The 17,086-nt window shown below is 51.4% G+C and overlaps 7 protein-coding genes across 7 annotated transcripts; 2 read left to right on the forward strand and 5 right to left on the reverse strand.

Annotated features, from left to right (window-relative positions):
* Positions 1-613: 613 nt before the first annotated feature.
* On the reverse strand, positions 614-1,739 carry N7532_004222 (phytanoyl-CoA dioxygenase family protein; the record flags this gene model as incomplete). The annotated part of the gene is made up of 4 exons (XM_056616716.1): positions 614-1,014; positions 1,084-1,157; positions 1,185-1,445; positions 1,507-1,739. 4 exons carry the CDS (start codon positions 1,737-1,739, stop codon positions 614-616), a joined length of 969 nt encoding a protein of 322 aa, XP_056477073.1.
* Positions 1,740-2,516: 777 nt separating this feature from the next.
* Positions 2,517-3,369, reverse strand: N7532_004223 (putative membrane protein; the record flags this gene model as incomplete). Its single annotated transcript, XM_056616717.1, has 4 exons — positions 2,517-2,578; positions 2,646-2,779; positions 2,850-3,066; positions 3,144-3,369. 4 exons carry the CDS (start codon positions 3,367-3,369, stop codon positions 2,517-2,519), a joined length of 639 nt encoding a protein of 212 aa, XP_056477074.1.
* Positions 3,370-5,382: 2,013 nt separating this feature from the next.
* On the forward strand, positions 5,383-7,127 carry N7532_004224 (uncharacterized protein; the record flags this gene model as incomplete). The annotated part of the gene is made up of 2 exons (XM_056616718.1): positions 5,383-5,754; positions 5,841-7,127. The coding sequence occupies 2 exons, from the start codon at positions 5,383-5,385 to the stop codon at positions 7,125-7,127; spliced, it is 1,659 nt and encodes a 552-aa protein (XP_056477075.1).
* Positions 7,128-7,427: 300 nt separating this feature from the next.
* N7532_004225 (exosome nuclease subunit RRP6) lies at positions 7,428-9,731 on the reverse strand (the record flags this gene model as incomplete). The annotated part of the gene is made up of 1 exon (XM_056616719.1): positions 7,428-9,731. The coding sequence occupies one exon, from the start codon at positions 9,729-9,731 to the stop codon at positions 7,428-7,430; it is 2,304 nt and encodes a 767-aa protein (XP_056477076.1).
* Positions 9,732-9,995: 264 nt separating this feature from the next.
* On the forward strand, positions 9,996-10,447 carry N7532_004226 (uncharacterized protein; the record flags this gene model as incomplete). The annotated part of the gene is made up of 4 exons (XM_056616720.1): positions 9,996-10,036; positions 10,113-10,150; positions 10,217-10,287; positions 10,355-10,447. 4 exons carry the CDS (start codon positions 9,996-9,998, stop codon positions 10,445-10,447), a joined length of 243 nt encoding a protein of 80 aa, XP_056477077.1.
* Positions 10,448-10,768: 321 nt separating this feature from the next.
* N7532_004227 (phosphatidylinositol N-acetylglucosaminyltransferase) lies at positions 10,769-13,584 on the reverse strand (the record flags this gene model as incomplete). The annotated part of the gene is made up of 5 exons (XM_056616721.1): positions 10,769-11,116; positions 11,181-12,863; positions 12,933-13,076; positions 13,265-13,357; positions 13,465-13,584. 5 exons carry the CDS (start codon positions 13,582-13,584, stop codon positions 10,769-10,771), a joined length of 2,388 nt encoding a protein of 795 aa, XP_056477078.1.
* Positions 13,585-14,057: 473 nt separating this feature from the next.
* N7532_004228 (mismatch repair ATPase MSH2) lies at positions 14,058-16,963 on the reverse strand (the record flags this gene model as incomplete). The annotated part of the gene is made up of 2 exons (XM_056616722.1): positions 14,058-16,868; positions 16,940-16,963. 2 exons carry the CDS (start codon positions 16,961-16,963, stop codon positions 14,058-14,060), a joined length of 2,835 nt encoding a protein of 944 aa, XP_056477079.1.
* Between the last annotated feature and the right edge of the window lie 123 nt (positions 16,964-17,086).

The raw sequence follows: 17,086 nt of genomic DNA on the forward strand, positions 1-17,086 counted from the left end.
ATGAAGTGGTCAGCCGGCAATTAGTCTTTAAGTCCTTGGAACTGTGGCGAGCTGCAACCCACTGCGGCAGTTGTCACTGGCTTTGAAATTAGCATATCCAGACGACAAAGTGGCATTTACTAGCCATTTACTAGCCGGTTCGAAGATATACGTACCACGACTTGGTCTTTTGCGTCTTGAAGACTAAACTGAAATAGGTCGCCAACGTTCGTCGCGTCGGAAGGATTGAATGCGAAGACTGGTTTGGTGGGACAGGAATGCTGCCGGTCAGCTGACCCCGCTTTTTACCAGAGTTGAAGTTGGGCACAAGAATTCCATCAATGACAATTGATTGGCCTCGAATTTTTAGGGCGATATGATTTTCTTTGAATTTTCAAACAAAATTTTACCTTTTTCACATCTTAAATTTCGGTAGCAACGTGGTTGAATAGCGCGTTTGCCCTTGGTGGAGCATTGGTCCTAAGAAAAAATATATTCATCCGATCAAACTTTCCCAAACCACAACATGAGCTCAAAGAGATTTATTACAGTATTTATATAATTAGGACAAATTAACATCGATAATAACAAGTACCCAGGCCTTTACATCCAGGAATCGCCTATGACGATCAGCTCAGAGACCATCACCTGGTGCCCAGATCTTATACCATCGCGTGTCAATGCCGGGATCGCTCTTGTCGTAGAATCTCAGATCTGAGCTCAATCGGATGCGACCAGACTTGTCCTCATTGCGCCCACTCGCATGAATGCTATATGGGTCATGGAAGACCACGTCACCAGCCTCATAGTCCGTGACAAGCCACTTATGTTCTCCGTGGACAGAATGTATTGCCTGGAAGTCTTGAGGAAAGGATGCGATCATGCTTCCGGAGAGCATGTTCACGTTGAACGCGGAAATGCGTTCTTGCTCGGTAAAGGATTCCGCACGCTTGGTGTAATCATTCTCAACATGGCGTCCAAGGGGTACTGAATTCTCGAGGTAGCAAAGGCCACTTCCATTGACAGCAATATCACCTGAACATCGGATTGATTAGCTTGAGAAACTTTACATAGCCACACGGATCCAACGGAGTTGATGCTCACCAATCGGTACCCATGCTGTCAGGAAGAACCCTTCACCTCCTCTCAAAAACAATTTGTCGTAGTGAATACCCGTACTTAGTCCGAACGGTACGTTGTGTCACAACATAGTCCGATCCAAGAGCCTGTGTTCCTTCCAGTCCATGAATTTTCTGATGAATTCAGTCAAAGCAGGGTGTTCGACGAAAGCCCGATAGTGCGGCTCGCTATGGGCGTCGATAAGAGCCTTCTCTTCGACTGGATCCACTGGCAAGCCTGAGCCGCCAATTCCCTGCGCACCGGGGTGGGACGAGGAGTTGAATATTCCGTCCCGAGGTGATGTTCCGGGCTCTAGAAGCGATGTGGACTCATACTGCCGGAAGTAACTAGATGGAAGTTTGATTAGACCGAGGTAAAACGGCGATGGAGTTCAAAGAGGAAGTTCACATCTCTCGCATATCCAAGACATCTTCTCTGGGGATGAGCCCTTTCACGAATAGGTATCCATCCTTCCTCAGTCGCTGTCTCATCTCTTCGATCGGGAAAGGCGTTGGCTTGAGGAAGCCAACCCGATCGGTGGAGATTCTTCCTCCATTCTGACCAAGATCGTCTGGCAAACACTTGTCATTGGATCCCTTCAACGCTGGAGGTGCAACAGGCTGTACAGCCGCCGTAGCCATGATGAGCTTGGGTTCCAGCTCGAGGCCTGATGTGCTGAAGAGAATAAAATATTGCACCTACGTGAGGGGTCATCATTTCAAGGACACACGTGGGCTACGGGTCACTTGAATGATCCGAGCTATCCTGCTTGCTGTATTAATGAGGTCTTGTCCATTCTCAAGCGTAGTCTAACGAGTGTATCGCGCTCCAATCAGAGCGGAGCCGTTCCGCCGTTGTTCTGTGGCTACTTACCCGGTTAGTCTCCAATATCGCCGATAGTATCCGTAAATAGAATAGATCAGCACTTGACATCGTCGGAATTCACAACATCGGGAAGGCACTCAAGACACTTAACAGTACATGCCCCTCTTCACACACACATGACTCTATGAAAAATGGGAATGTAAGAAATTTCTAGAGCGAGAGCAGTGAGAGTTTTATTTTGACAGGCTGTATTCAAGCGACGACGACCGAAAAATTGACAAGGACTGAAGACCTATGTACGATGCTCCTGGATTAAAGGAACCAAGCGGGCCATGCAAGTCATTTAGCCTGCATAAGGCCTAGCCAGAATCGACGAGATTTGTTTGAATTTGAAATGATGTCAATTGAGCATCGGGCAAGTCTCCATCGACCAAACAGCGGAGGGTTTTTTATTATGTACTCGTAGACAGTTAGCTGAGGTTACATTAGGGCAGTTTACTGCAAATTTATTCTGGATCACTTGAACAGTCGTATGTGGCTTGAGACTTGAAAATACCCACACATTTACCTCGCATTTTCCCGCATTACATACTTTAACCTTGAGTCAAAACCTTGCGTCTTTGCTTCAGCATGTACGAGTACATCATGACCGAGCCTGTTGCCGATTAGATCCCATTTCCTCCCTTATTGCCAAAGAAATCCAACGGAAGATTTGCACTCACCAGGTACGTAAAGCGCGAGGAAAAAGTAGAAAATGCCCATCACGGTCATATTAGATGTGACTGTCGTCGCCTTATACATCAACCACCATTCACTGCTGATTCCGACTGGGTAGAGAACGATGAAAAGAGAGTATCTAGTCATGATTCATGGTTAGTTCCGTGACTTGTCATTTCTCGAAAGGCAACAAGACAAAGAATCCTCACCTGGACCACTTGAGTATTTCTGCAATGGAAGAACCAGCAAGCATGATTGCGAAATAAAGGTAGCGGACTACATCAGCCGTGGACCAGGCCAGCAGCATAACAAGGTAAGCCGGCGAGGGCGCAGTCACCTTGGGGAATGCATAGTTAATCGCCCAGACCTGAACGGAACGGGCAAAGGACTGGGTGAAGGTGGTAAAAACGGGCGCCCGAGTGATTCCTATACGACAAGCTGATGAGTAACCATTCAACCGAGGTTATGCCGATGGACACTCGCGACACGGGGGGAACTGTTACCAGTCGCAGCGTGGAGGATCTCAGCGATCGCGAGAGTTTGAGCAAATCGAGTCCAGGGCTCGAGTGTGCGGTATGCCAATGGAAATGTTGCAACATCTGGGGATGAGATGAGGGAGGTGGCGGCGGTGAACAGAATGCGCAGCCAGATGAAGGCGCATGTGGTGTTGTAAATCAGGAGATAGACCCGGCTGGCGGCAGATTGAGACCGAGGCTGTTTTGGAGGCATGGTTATATACACATCGAGAGGAACTGACCTTGATGTCTCAGCTTTGGTGCGTCCAATGAGCAAGTGTGCCTCCGGGCGATCTTGTGAATTTGTGAATCTTGAATTTCGCGGGATAACAGATATCCTTTCCAGATCGGGTTTAGCGGACCTCTGCCAGTATGACACTCGGCCATCCCACGCCCTCCTACTCAAGGCCTTGAATGTACAGATGGAAAATGACCGTGATTCCAATCGATTTCTGAGATGTTTGATTTTCAGTGACTTCATTCGAAAGATTGAGTCTTTCCAACATTTGAATGCACCAGGCGGATTCGAACTCGATCAAGCCGAGCCCCGGAGTCTACTACCAGTCGGTACTCTGTAGCATTGCTAAAAGCTTCATCACTACTTTTTCAGTGTTGATTGCAGACCAAAAGTCATTCGTATGGCAATTGTTGCCCTGAATGTTGTCGTTGAGTCGAAGTTTACCAAGTTTGGCATCCCCGCCTGGTATCGCTTGTCTCTGACGAGGCTGTCAGCATTGGCCACTAGCAGAAGAGGGAATGCCAGGACCATGGCTTCAAAAACTCGAGCAAACCTTCCTCAAGATCATCGGTTTACTGTGGTGGAGATCTTACGGAATCTTCTCACGCCCCAGGAACTTTCTACACCCAACGCTGATGCTTGCTACCCCTTCCGAGGTTGCCGTGATAGAGCCTATCCCCTCATGATCACGATTGACGCTGCTATGAACAACCTCCTGTTCCATAAACACCATCACACGCCCACAAGTCACTTGCCAGGAGGAGCATGTATTTGATGGTGACACAGTGAGCTGATTTGGCCATGTGAAAATTTGGAGAGCTCAAGGTCGTTCTTGTACTCGCCGATCCATCAATATTGTCATAACCGATCGGCCGCTGGCCAGACGAACCTGGAAGTACTTCCACATCCGAATACCCTCCTGGGTAGAATCAAGATGTAATCCATCTGAGTGGGAAATGGTTAGTTAAAATCATTCCATACCAAATGCGAAGACCAGGGGAAAGCCTACCTCCCTGCCCGCCCGCAACAGACAGAGCGACCCGGATTCTCAATTCCGAGAATCAGGAGAGCAGCCCTTCAAAAGCCGCCCTCTAAGCCCAAGCCCTGAAGCAAATAGGCAAACGACCTCATCCTCCCGAAACTTGAGACAGAGCCCGGCTTCATCCGCCAACGACAGGCCGCGACGACGGGGGTCGGGATCACGCCGAGCGTGCCCAGCCGGGCAGCCGAGACTGGGCATGGTGGGAGGAGGATGGGCGATGGGCGATGTGCGTCCGTCTTGCCGTCATTGTCTGAGCATCTCCCAAAGCAGCAGGCTGGGGAGTCAGGGGGGCCTATGGGGGTGGATCGTGGGGGCGGGGGTGTGGCCAATGGAGCCGTCGGCGATTCCGAGATCGTCAGCAAGGGAAACCGATTTCCAGGGCGTGCGACATGATAGTCGGGAAATCGCCCAACCGGGGAGGCGTCGGCGACATTCTAAGTTTCGGGGGAGCTCGTCAGGAAGTGATCGACTGCATCAGCAGTTCGCAGTCGCTAGGATGGCGATTCGGCGGGCAGCAGAGGTGCGACTATCGGAGGCACGTTAGGTAGAAACGAGGGGCAAAGCACTCTTCCCACCGCTCGACGAGTGAGAGGCCATGGTTCTCGGTGGAAACTGCGGGAATTTCCCCAGATCTGTCTGCATTTTAGTGTCATGCGGAGGTGTCCAAGGCTAGTCGTAATCAGAGTGTAGTGAGTCGTGGTGTGCCGGGAAGGAGGTCATGGTGTTGACGTTACGTTAGAGTTAGCATTAGTGCGGGTTGGATCTATATAGCTCGTGATTGGGACGCTTGATAGCGATCAGCTCAGCTCACACACTAGAATCGCGGTCTACGCATTCCAATTGCTCCTATATCATCCTCATTCAATTATTTTACTACTCTCGCTTTACTATCCAATCACAACAATATCATCCTATCCCATAATCATCCCATCCCACAGCTAGCCAGCATGTCCGCCTTAGACAAAGCCACCCAGGGCCAGACGGGGGACGACACCTTCAAGTCGGAGAAACACGATGCAGAACACATCGATCATGCCGATGATATTGAAAAGGCCGGCATTGCAGACAACATCGCCGATGTCGCCACAAGTGTCGACAACATTCCTATCAGTTGGTTTGTGTGGCTGGTGGCCGCCACAGCGTCGATGGCCGGTCTGCTCTTCGGCTATGACACCGGTATCATTTCAGCGGCATTGGTATACCTGGGTGATGATCTCAACGGTCGACCAGTGACGAGCAATGAGAAAGAATTGATCACCTCGCTCTGCTCGGGAGGTGCCTTTTTCGGCGCCATCTTTGCAGGAAATACGGCTGATAGGGTATTTATCACAATCTCCCTGCGTCACAATCCTTTCAGAGCATCGAGCGACCCCAAGCAGATGAACTAACGAGAAATCCGTACCAGCTCGGCCGCAAAATGGCCATCTACCTCGGCTGCGTCCTTTTCGTCATTGGAGCCGTCCTCCAAGGCGCAGCATACACCATCGCCCAAATGTCTGTCGGCCGTGTCGTCGTCGGTTTCGGTGTCGGATCCGCAGCCATGGTGTGCCCGCTATACGTGGCTGAAATTGCCCCAGCCAGAGCCCGTGGCAAGCTCATCGGATTAAACAACATGTCGATCACCGGAGGACAGGTCATTGCCTACGCCCTTGGTGCCGCATTCGCCAGTGTCCCCAGCGGCTGGCGGTATATGGTAGGGCTTGGAGCGTTGCCGGCCATCATCCTGTTCGCTCTTCTCCCATTCTGTCCCGAATCACCACGCCATCTGGCGTACAACGGCAGGGAACAGGAAGCATGGAACGTCCTGCAGAGAATCTACAAGGGTGCCGACGATTTCCAGATCGATGCGGTTCTGCTCAACATCAAGGTTGCGTGCGAGCAGGCCCGTGAGATTAATGACAGTGGCAGCGGACTGTGGAAGATCAAGCAGCTGCACATCATCCCTAGCAACCTTCGTGCTCTGATCAGTGCATGCGGTCTGATGGTCATTTCGCAATTGTCCGGATTCAACTGCTTGATGTACTACAGCGGAACTCTTCTCAGCTCGATCGGATTCGGTAATCCCGTGGCGGTGGGCTTGGTCATCGCAGGACCCAACTTCATCATGACATGGGTGAACATGATGATCATCGATAAAATCGGGCGCCGACGCCTTCTCCTCACCACGTCCTGGGGAATGGCGGCGGGTATGCTGGCCATTGCAGTCGCTTTTGTCTGGATTCCCTTCGACCGGGAAACAGGTGAAATCGAGCCCATGAGTAGCGTGACGCCCGCCGCGATCGTGGTCATAGTCTTTATGATCTTCTTCGTCGTCTTCTATGGTGTGTCTGTGGGAAATACAGCGTGGATGAGCACGGATTTCTTCCCGCTGGAAGTGCGTGCCATGGGCACCATGTGGCTGACTTGCTCCAACTGGGGATCCAACGTCATTATCTCCAGCTGCTTCCTGTCCATGATGAAGTCCATGACAGGCTCAGGAGCCTTCGGCTTCTTCGCCGCTATCTGCGGTCTGGGATGGATCTGGATCTTCTTCTTCTACCCCGAGGTCTCGGGTCTCGTGCTGGAGGAAATCCAGGACGTCTTCGAGCATGGCTTTGGTGTTCGGTATGCGAATAACTTGCGCAAAGAGCGCAAGCATATCATCGAGGAACGGATGAGGACTATGGAGAAGCCCATTCCTGTGGGACATTAGAGTGCTACGAAAATTTTGCAACTACTACGATGTACATCAGACTACCTTGCTTATGACCACTCAATTAAGCATTTACATTCAGCTATCATTCAGCTATGTGCGTGTCTCATTGCAAAAATTTGTCTAAACATACATGGAAAAAAAATTCCCGGAGCCTCCCAATGACGCATGGGTATCGCTATGCTTGTAATTTAACAATTAGAAAACAAAAAGGAAAGAAAACTGAAAGCCAATGTAACCAGCCCAAACCCCGAAGATGCTTTGATGTTTCCAAGAACAAAAGATGACAGGAGACCATCCCTAGTCCCGGAAAGTGAGAGACTTTCCGGGAATCTCCTTCTTTTGCTTGCGCACACCCGAGGGCGCTTCCAGCGCCTTGGCGTAAGGGTTGAATGCCTTCGTAGGCTTGGAAGCACCCGGAACAGCTGTGGATGGAGCATTGAGGACCGATGTCGCAGCGTTGTAATCAAATGGCACAGCCTCCGCAGCTTGGGTCTTGGCAGCAGCCTTCGCGGCCTTCTTTTCTTCCTTGCGCGCCTTTTTGTGTTCCTTCTTCTCCCTCAATTTCTCTTCATAGTCATCCGCAGCGGACGCTGCTGGCGCTGAAGATTCGACCGGAGTAACCTTGCGCTTGCGAGGGCCACCAAGTTCTTTGACGGTGAAGACATTCTTCTCCTCCTCTGCCTTGGGAGCTGGTGCCGGTGTCGGTGCCAGGGCAGGAGCAGGGGCAGAGGCAGGGGCAGCGGTGACAGACGCAGCGGGGGGAAACGGAGCGGCGCCGAACTTCTCGCGAGTATCAGAGGCAGCGGCAGGCATACGCGGCAAGGGAATGGAGATTCGAAGCGCCTCAGCTGCTGCGACCAGGGCGTGTGAAAGAGGGGCTCGCTGTTCCTGCACGCCAAGGGTGTTGCCCCAAAACTGAGATGTCTCGAGGCGCCCGGCATTGGGGACTGCGACATCCTCCGTGTTCACAGGTAAGGCGCGTGGCCGTCTCGGAGGTGCTGGTACATCGCGCCACTCTGGCCCGTTGACACCAGCGGCCTTGGCCGCCTTGATGGTTTCTAAAAGACTGCCAGCGCGGGCTTTGGTGAGGGGAGTCACGGGGGCCAGCGTTCGGTACAGTGACCCAATGTCGAGAGGCATGGTGTAGGCAACCTTGAAGAGAATGGCCTTGGGGAAGACGCACTGCCAGCCTTCGTCCTCCTCTCGAGCAACCTCATCGCGCCATTGGTGAATGGCCTTGAATACAGCAAATTGCTCTTTGGAAAGGACTCCCGCATTCCGTGAAAGCAGATCATACCAGCCTCCTGGCCCTTGTCCTTTTTCTGCGTCATAGACGGGGCGCTCGTATCGCTGCAGGGCTTCGTTTTTGGAGTGTTCGAGAACGTAGTCAACAAGACTGTTATTCGGCTCCGACGACGCAATAAGTTCGTTTCGTAGACAGTCGTAGATGTAGAGTAGATAGTGGGTATCAGACCGGGCGTAGTTGAACATTTCATCCGTAAGAGGGCGAATGCGCCAGTCGGCCGTTTGATAGCGTTTGTCGGCTTCAAAGTTGACGAACTTTTGTAGAAGAATTTTCAAGCTTCGTTTCGGGTAGCCGAGAGCAGATGCAGCATGGAAAGTGTCGAACAGGCCAACAACGTACAAGCCGAGATCGCGCTGCAGCCAGACAATATCCATGGCAGCACCGTGAAACACCTTCAGAATCTTGGGGTCCGTAAAGACCTCATTCAGCATTTGAAGTTCTTCTCTCCATGGCTGGAGAGTATCGACTACCCAGTCCTTCTCCCGGGTGCTGATTTGCATCAGCGACACCAAGCCATGGTAGGAGTGGACGTCGTGGTGTTCCAGATCAACGGCAATCTCTTTCGCAGCCTTCAACTCTGAGAGCATGGCCTTGACACCATCCACACTATCCACAAATGTAGCTGTCGTAGTGTCGAACGGTAGGTAATCGACTGGAGGGGAGGTTTCGTAGGTACGTTTGGGGTATTGGGAGGCGCGAATCTCGTCCTCGTAAGGGTGGGGCCATCCAAGCTTGCCGTCGAATTTTTTGGGGTTTGACAGGGTCTGGTCCAAGGGGATCCTGGCATTCGGTTTGGTTTGCAAGAGAGGGTAGAACGGAGTCTGTCCCGAATTGTCGGGCTTGCGAGGGAACTTCAGTTGCGGCTTCGGGATCTTCGACGGTCCATTGTCATAGATACTCGGAAAAAACTTCGATTCTTTCTTGGGAGCGGCGGGTTGCTCCTCGTGCGATGGGCTCAGTCGCTTGATCACGCCGGTGAACTCATCCAAACACGCATCCGTCTTCTCCAGCAATGAATCAATCACGTCCACCACGCCGCGCCAGTTGTCTTCCAATGAGTCCTCATTAGGCAAGGCCGGGTTGGCGAGATCCGACCCAGCAGTCGCAGCTTTGAGGACGGCCGAAACCAAAGTAAGGATCCGGTCGCTCTGTTCGTCAAGCGAATCTGCAAAGTCCGCGCCGGAGGTGCGCTGGAAGTTCAGGTCCTCTGCAGCCAGTTGGCCAACGGTACGAGTCACCTGAACTAGATTGGACGACAGCTTCTCCTGAAACTGAGGAAACTCTGCGGACTCCATGGCAAAGCTCCGATCGAAGGCGAAACGAGTTTGCGAAATGAAAGTTCCAGACAAAAACTTGAAGATCGGATCAGCTCCAAAAAAAGTAGGAAGAAAAGTGGCTCACCGCCTTACCCACAGAGGCAGACATCTCATTGGCCACTCCCATGTGCTCGTCTTTTCCTCCACCTCCAACCGTCTTGTTCTCCATACAAACAGCTCGCCTGCAAGTCCAGCATTGAAGAGAGGAAGCACTTTGTGACTGGCAGCACACTATTATTTGAAATGGCTGCCTCTATTGCCCCTGAATGCAACGAAATCAAAGAGTATGCTGACGTCCACGTCATGCCTGGACATGCATCACCATAGACAAACGGTTTCAACTAACACGAATCTTGGCAGAAAATACGATACTTGCTTTCTCAAATGGTACAGTGAGAGTATGTCATACTTTGTCCTGTTACGGGAGCCCATTTATGACAAACATAAAGCTGACAACGAACTAGAATACCTGCGTGGCAACACCACCTCAAATGAATGCGAGGAGCTGTTCACAAAGTACAAGACATGCCTTAACGTGAGTGCTGCATCTATTCTTTGTCTCATCGATGGTCAGTAAATAACCATCTTGATTGGATGAGCAGAAAGTCCTCAAGGAAAGGGGCATTGATACCATGCTAGAGGATGCTCGAAAGGGCAGTAGTGAGACTGATGCGGAGTTTCTCAAAAAGTCATGATTGGACTTGAGCTTGCGTTACATCTCCCCTCAAGCATCTCTACGCTTTCTTTGTTTCGAATTTGCAGAGCAGGTTTCTTTTCAATCAACCAAGCGCAAACGGTAATAGCGGCATCAAATGCGACGTTTTTGCATTTGGCATCCTTCTGTTCATACTATCATCGGTCTACATGACATATTCCAAACATCTCAAATTTACTGGTCGGCCTTAAATGAGTGTACCAGGAACTAAGCCTCGTTCATTCACATGGATGAACGCAATCCATTAATAAAATGCTCAATGCAATGCTTTCTACTAGGGTATTATTGCTAAGACTTGACATCACCGATGGCCCCTTCTCCGAGGATCGTTCTGTCCAAAATTAGGCGGCACCTTAGGTACTGGTCCGCCCAGACCCCCGATGCCTCCAACCATTATTGGCCCGGAGCCGCCACTGCCACTACTGCTCTTCTTCGGCTGCGTAAGCATCGCCCAGACGTCTGCCATCCCAGCACGACGTGCTGGAAGCATGCTGTACTGCATACTGTATAGGTTGCGACGATGGATAGGTGGCACGAAGCGGCCGGTAACAAGACAGAAGATGACGCGGGGCGCCAGATAATGTTTGCGAAGTCGATGGCCGAGCTGGAAGTACTGGTCGAACATGGCACGAAGTGGCAAAGGGATAGACTGGATATTAACAAAATTAGCAACTTCACTTCTCGAAAATGGAAAGTCTTCAGATAATACTAACCTCGAAATGAATGTAGGACACGGTAGAAGAAGCTGGATTCGCAGCCTGTTTGTCCAGTTCATCTTTCAGTTCAAACCGGATACCACCGGGAAGTCGTCTCGAGTCTTTGACGCGCAGCATCAAGGCAAATAGCGGGAAGTGATTCAGAAATGCAAGCCAGGTATCCAGGCCAGCTTTCATAGAGATGATTAACATGCGGGCCGAAGCGAATGTCAAATAAAAGACAATGACAGTGGGTAAGAGGAAGAAGAGCACTGTGAACAGGATAGTGCCCAGTAGGAGTTGGTCGAGGTCATAATCGCATGAATCGATTCGGTTGCGCAGGACGTTTCGCTTCTTCCCGCGGAAAAGATGGAAAAGTGAGATGATGATCGTAAGCTGCCAGTTGAAGATGCGCGCAGAGGCAATGTAGAAGGAGTAGATGTGGATGGTCAGGATCGAAAGGAGATCAGAGAAGAGCGCGATGGGCATACTGGCCCCCGCGAAACTGGAACAACCGACAATGTAGATGACAGCCGGGAGGTAGGGCTGAAGGTTGGCAATGCAAGCTGCCCAGTTTTCGATGACCCACAGGAATAGGTCACCCAGAAAAGCCGCAAGCTCATTGTTCAGCTTCAAGCCCGCAGGCCAGTCCATCAGCCAGGATATAGTCCGCTGTAAGCCTTCCACTGTCCAACCGGTCAAAATGGTGTTGATTTGCGAAGCCACCCAGTTTGCGTTATCGATAATATAGGACCCAAGAGCAATGCCGATGATCACATCATTGGCAACAAGCCAAAGGCTGTTATAGAATCGAATGTAATCCGGGTGGCTGGTTGTCACACTTTCCCAGTTGTCCTTCCGCTGGCGCAATTTGACATATTGAATAGGCCAGTAGCAAAATTGCTGTAGTCGTATATCAACTTGCTGAGCTGTCGCTGAGATATCTTTGATAGCGGCAGCGTCTGGACGAGCTCGCCACTCCAGGACCTGTAGAACAATCTCTGCGATAGATCGGTGTCCCACAAGACCGATGACGAAGAGCCGAGTGACGACGGGCCATATCCATTGCCAGAAAACATGAGCAATGCAGAGCACAATGAAACCCCATAAGGTTGTAGCGGATTCCACTACACGCTCTCCAACACTCATGCTTCGCTTTGCGCGGATCCCAATGAGATGACTGTTTTTGTGCATCAACTGCGCCATCTCGTAGGCACAGTTGACCTGGTTGATGATAAGCGGAAGAGCCTGTTCCTTCTGCGACGGAATGTGCTTGACAACAGTGTGGAGCTTCAATTTCTCAACCAGGACTCCAGCTCGTGCTTTTTCTTTTTCTTCCTCCGACTCGATTTTTTCTGATAGCGAACCGCCCTTTCCCGTTGTTGCGACCTTATCACCCAACGCAAGTGAAATGGGGTCTAATGACATGTACTCCATGCGCGTCGGATGCGGGCGATGGTACATTATGACCTGAACCGACAGGTTGGCATCCGCCGGGCAGTATATTTGTGGCGCTTTCATTGACGGGTGTGTATCGAGATAGAGATGGGAGGGATTAAATGACGTCGGCGGAGTGCGCGAATTCGTGGAGCCGAGAACATGCATCTGAGATCGTCCGCAGAGGGTAAAGATTCGAACGATTGGATGCGGGCTATTTCGAAAGAGTATGCCCGCACGAAGCGCATTGTCAACATTTCGAGGCTATTCGGCGAGGAAGAAATTAGCGTTGGCTGCAGGAGCATACGACGATTGAGATTAATGGCCACGCACCTCAACATCTTCCAAGACGGTCAAGATAAACAAGTCGAGCTCCGAATTTCGCCATCCCACTATTACTCCCGGCGAAGATGATCGCGGGAGATCATATGGCCAGAATACCCGCAGCAATCCATCGCTCATCAGCATGTTGTCATCCTCCACTCAACCCTTAGAAGGAGCCGCGACGTCGTAACTGTTCTCTGGCGGAGACGCCGAGGTTCACGTGGCGAGGGTGCTGTTGGAAGCCAGTGAGATCAGTCTTACGTTACTTTGTCCCTGTATGTCCTCGCAGTTCTCGAGGCATTCCTTCGGCGTTGGAGCGATTGCGAGCGGTGTGAGCTTACCTGATTACCCTCTTTCGAAGCGATGTGGTTGATCGGTAGGACGAGGAGGAAAAAGAAAAAGGACAAGAATACAAATCCCTTTAGCGTTCGTGTCTAGAATTCAGGAACATGGTTAGCTTTTCTGGCATTCAACGGCGCGCATAGCCAAGCTTCAAGCGGGAACGGAGGGGCCGCCCTGAAACGACCACGACAATACTTACCACGACTCCGTGATCCCACGCAAAGATGGCCAATTCGTACAGGCGGGTCACAAGATCCCACCTGGCGGTGATGTAGCCCGCGACAAAGATCCCAAGGGTGAGGATGGAAAAGGGGTGCATGAATCAGGGTGCTTCAAGCGGTTCCGCGTTTTAGTTCGCGCGCATAGCTGGGAAGATGTCGGGAAGTGGTTGGGGTTCTGATGGAAGCTGTGTGTGGTGAGCGACTCGAAGACGCGACGTGACGAGAGTAGAGTGGGATACTCTGGTCTGCGGAGCTTCAACAGAACGAGGGACAGGGACAACGACGGCGGACGCCGACCACACCCGCTGTCGCTGCGCGTTACGTCTAGGTCCATTAGGGTTGCCCACGTGACTGGCCCAGACTCCCCCAACGGGCAGTCTTCGTAGTAGATAGGGTATAATGGTGTTGAAATCACCGCTTGCAGAGAAAAAAGCTAGAGAATGATTGAATTTCAAACAATAGTGCTACCATGATCCCGAAATAGGTAATGTGGGAATGTCTCATTCAATGCCTTTTTCCAAGTGGTCCCTGCCTAAACGCCATACTCAATCGGACAGCCTCGTCCCCACCTTTATAGAGACTTGATGCCCTGGAACACTTTGTTCGCCTGGAGCTTACTATCTGCTTGCACCAAGTCACGCATAATCTGCCGCTTCTGGTCCGAAGAGAGGTCCTTGCCCTCAGTCTCTGCCTTCCATTTCACAAGCATCTCTTTCAGGAGAGCACTGCCTTCTTCCACCTCTTCCTGCGAGTATTTATCCAGCGAAGGAGCAGGCTGCTCTTTCTCTGCATTCTCGGGATTTGCCGAGGTGAAGTCCTCCAGCTCCTCTGCCTTTTGACGGGCCATGTTCACGACCTTTTCAGGGAAGCGAACAAGTTCCGCGACGTGGATACCGAATGACTGGTCGCAAATACCAGGTTCAACTCGGTAGAGCAAGGTGACTTGTCGCTTCTTCTTTTCAGCTTCATCCTCAGCTACAGCTGCAGCTTCAGTGCCATCGCCAATGAACGCCACGACATGCAGGTTCTTCACGGCCTTCTGGTATCGATCCGCCAACGCGGTAAGTTCGTGGAAATGAGTCGCAAAGAGACCGAAGCAGCGAATTTCAGTGACGATGTGCTCAGAGATGGCCCAGGCAAGACCGAAGCCGTCGTAGGTACTGGTTCCACGACCAAGTTCATCGATGATGATCAGAGATTCGGAGGTGGCAGACTTGAGAATGTTGGCGGTCTCGAGCATTTCAGCCATGAATGTAGACACGCCCTTCAACTGAGAGTCGCTAGCACCCACACGGGCCAGGATACAGTCAAAGATGGTCAATTCGGCCTCTGTGCAGGGCACGAAGCAGCCAGTCTGGGCCATCAGCGCGATAACGCCAATTTGACGGATATATGTGGACTTTCCGCCCATGTTTGGACCGGTGATAATGAGGAATGACGATTCGTCGCGGACCAAGGAGACATCGTTGGTGATAAATGAGATGTCATCTTGCATTTCCATACACGGGTGACGGGCCTCCTTCAGGACGGTGTTGCCTGTACCACGGGGGTGCATCTTGGGACGAACATATCCTGAAGGAGCATGGACGGATGCATGGGCAAAGCTCACAATGACATCGAGGTGAGCCAAAACACCGGCAAGTTGTTCAAGAACGGGGCAGTAAGAGGCGGCAACATTGACGACCTCATTTACAAGACCAGTCTGGGTGCGGTTGTAATTGGAAGACAGCTGGTCGTGCTCCCGGCGGAGGGACTGCATAGTCGAGTTGGTGAAATAGACACCATTCTTCTGGGTCGAGCACTCTTGGTATCCCTTCTTGTTGCGAATGCAGCCTGCCTCAGTACGAGTAAGACGGAAGCACCAGCCGTGCACACGGTGGTTTTCCATGAACAGCTTCTTTTCCATGTCTTGGTTCAAGTCCTTCGCCACACGGCGGTGCTCCATATCCATATCGTATCGCAACTTGTCGAGTTTCTTGCGGATGACTCGAAGACCTTCGTCGAATTCAGGTTTGATGATGAATTCGTGGTTTTCCAGAGCATCCAAGTCAACAGTGGTCTCCACCATTTCTTCCAGCTTGACCAAGCTGTCTGAATGGGCACTAATCTTGGTGGTATATTCCGCTTCCAGAGGCCCTTGGTACTGCTCATCCATCACATCGTTCAGGGTATTGACGAATCCAGGCAAACGGATTGCCACCTGGTACACGCGAACAACATCCTCCAGGTTCGCATGCTTCCTCTGGAAGCGTTTGGCAAGTCGGTACAAATCAGGAATAGCACGGAGATGCTCTTCTTGCATCGTCTGTCGCAACTCTGTGTTGACCACAAACGCCTCGACCAGCTGCTGGCGCTGCTCAATCGAGGCGAGATCCATCAATGGCTGCTTCAGCCACTGCGCTAACAGACGACTTCCGACGGGAGTTTTGCAGTGATTCAACAAACCGAACAAGCTCATGCTCTTAGATCCATCTCTGGGACCAGGCATAAGGTTCAATGCGCGGAGAGCAGAAGCGTCAAGCTTCATATATTGGGATAAGTCATGTTGATAAAGCTGGTACTGACCGAAGTTGGTCGCGTCGCTCATGACACCGAGGTACTTGATCAGGGCAGCAGCAGATCCCATAGCAAGCTTAAGTTCTGTCTGGGGAATAGTACCGGCCGATCGCTCATCACGTAGCAAGCGCGTAAGATCTTGCTCGATATCCCGGGTCCCATAGTCGGCGGCGGGCCGCTCAGAGATGGCAATTCCACAGCTGTCGGCAATAGCGCGGATCTTGCCCAGCTCAACATCTTTCCGTGTAGTGTCCATTTGAATCAAACATTCCTTGACGCCGAGCTGGATGACCAGAGACTCGAAGTTGGAATACACATCGTTATCCAGGAACTCACTCACACCAAGCTCACGCACACTGGCATCCGCAAAGCACACACCAATGTTCCTAGCCTCGGAAGCGCGGGCTGAAATTTTCACAGCGAGAATAATAGGTGCTGAATCCATAGACAATGCTCCCACACTGCCGAGCTCTTCCTCGACATCTTGCAGGTTACCGGGACTAGCCTGCTTGGCCAGCTTCCAGTTACCCTTGCCTGTGCCACCAGAAGCCCAGATCTCTATGCGCTTATTCAATCTAAATAGAGCCTCGCGGAGGAAGTTGCGGAAAACCGTAATGCTCATGGTGACGGAGGGAAGGCCGCCGGTTTCGCTTCGGCCAAGGTTGCGGAGCACAGAAGTCGTCTTGTACACGGTGCGCGCGATGAATTCGGCATCGGCGCCGTGAGAGGAGTACCAATCCCCACGGTCAAATACACGGATCATCTCATTGTTATCGGTTTCGGGGAGGGATTTGTAGAAGCGAATGAAACCGACTTCGTCGTCAACCTGCGGTTTCAGGAAGAGTGGTTAGCCACCGTCCCCTGGGATTGACTTAGCAAGGAATCAGAGAAGTTTACCTTCAGATCAGGTCGAGAAGACATCGTGCCAGTGATTTTGCAAGCAATAGCAGCAAAGGCAATGTAATCACCAACTTGCAGCTTTAGGGAATGTCGCTGCAGTCGAGATACGTCCCGACGCGTGTCACGTGTGGAGCGCGTCGCGCG

This window comes from Penicillium argentinense, assembly GCF_028826775.1.
Source record: "Penicillium argentinense strain IBT 30761 chromosome Unknown utg000004l_segment0_segment0, whole genome shotgun sequence".
NCBI lineage: Eukaryota > Fungi > Ascomycota > Eurotiomycetes > Eurotiales > Aspergillaceae > Penicillium > Penicillium argentinense.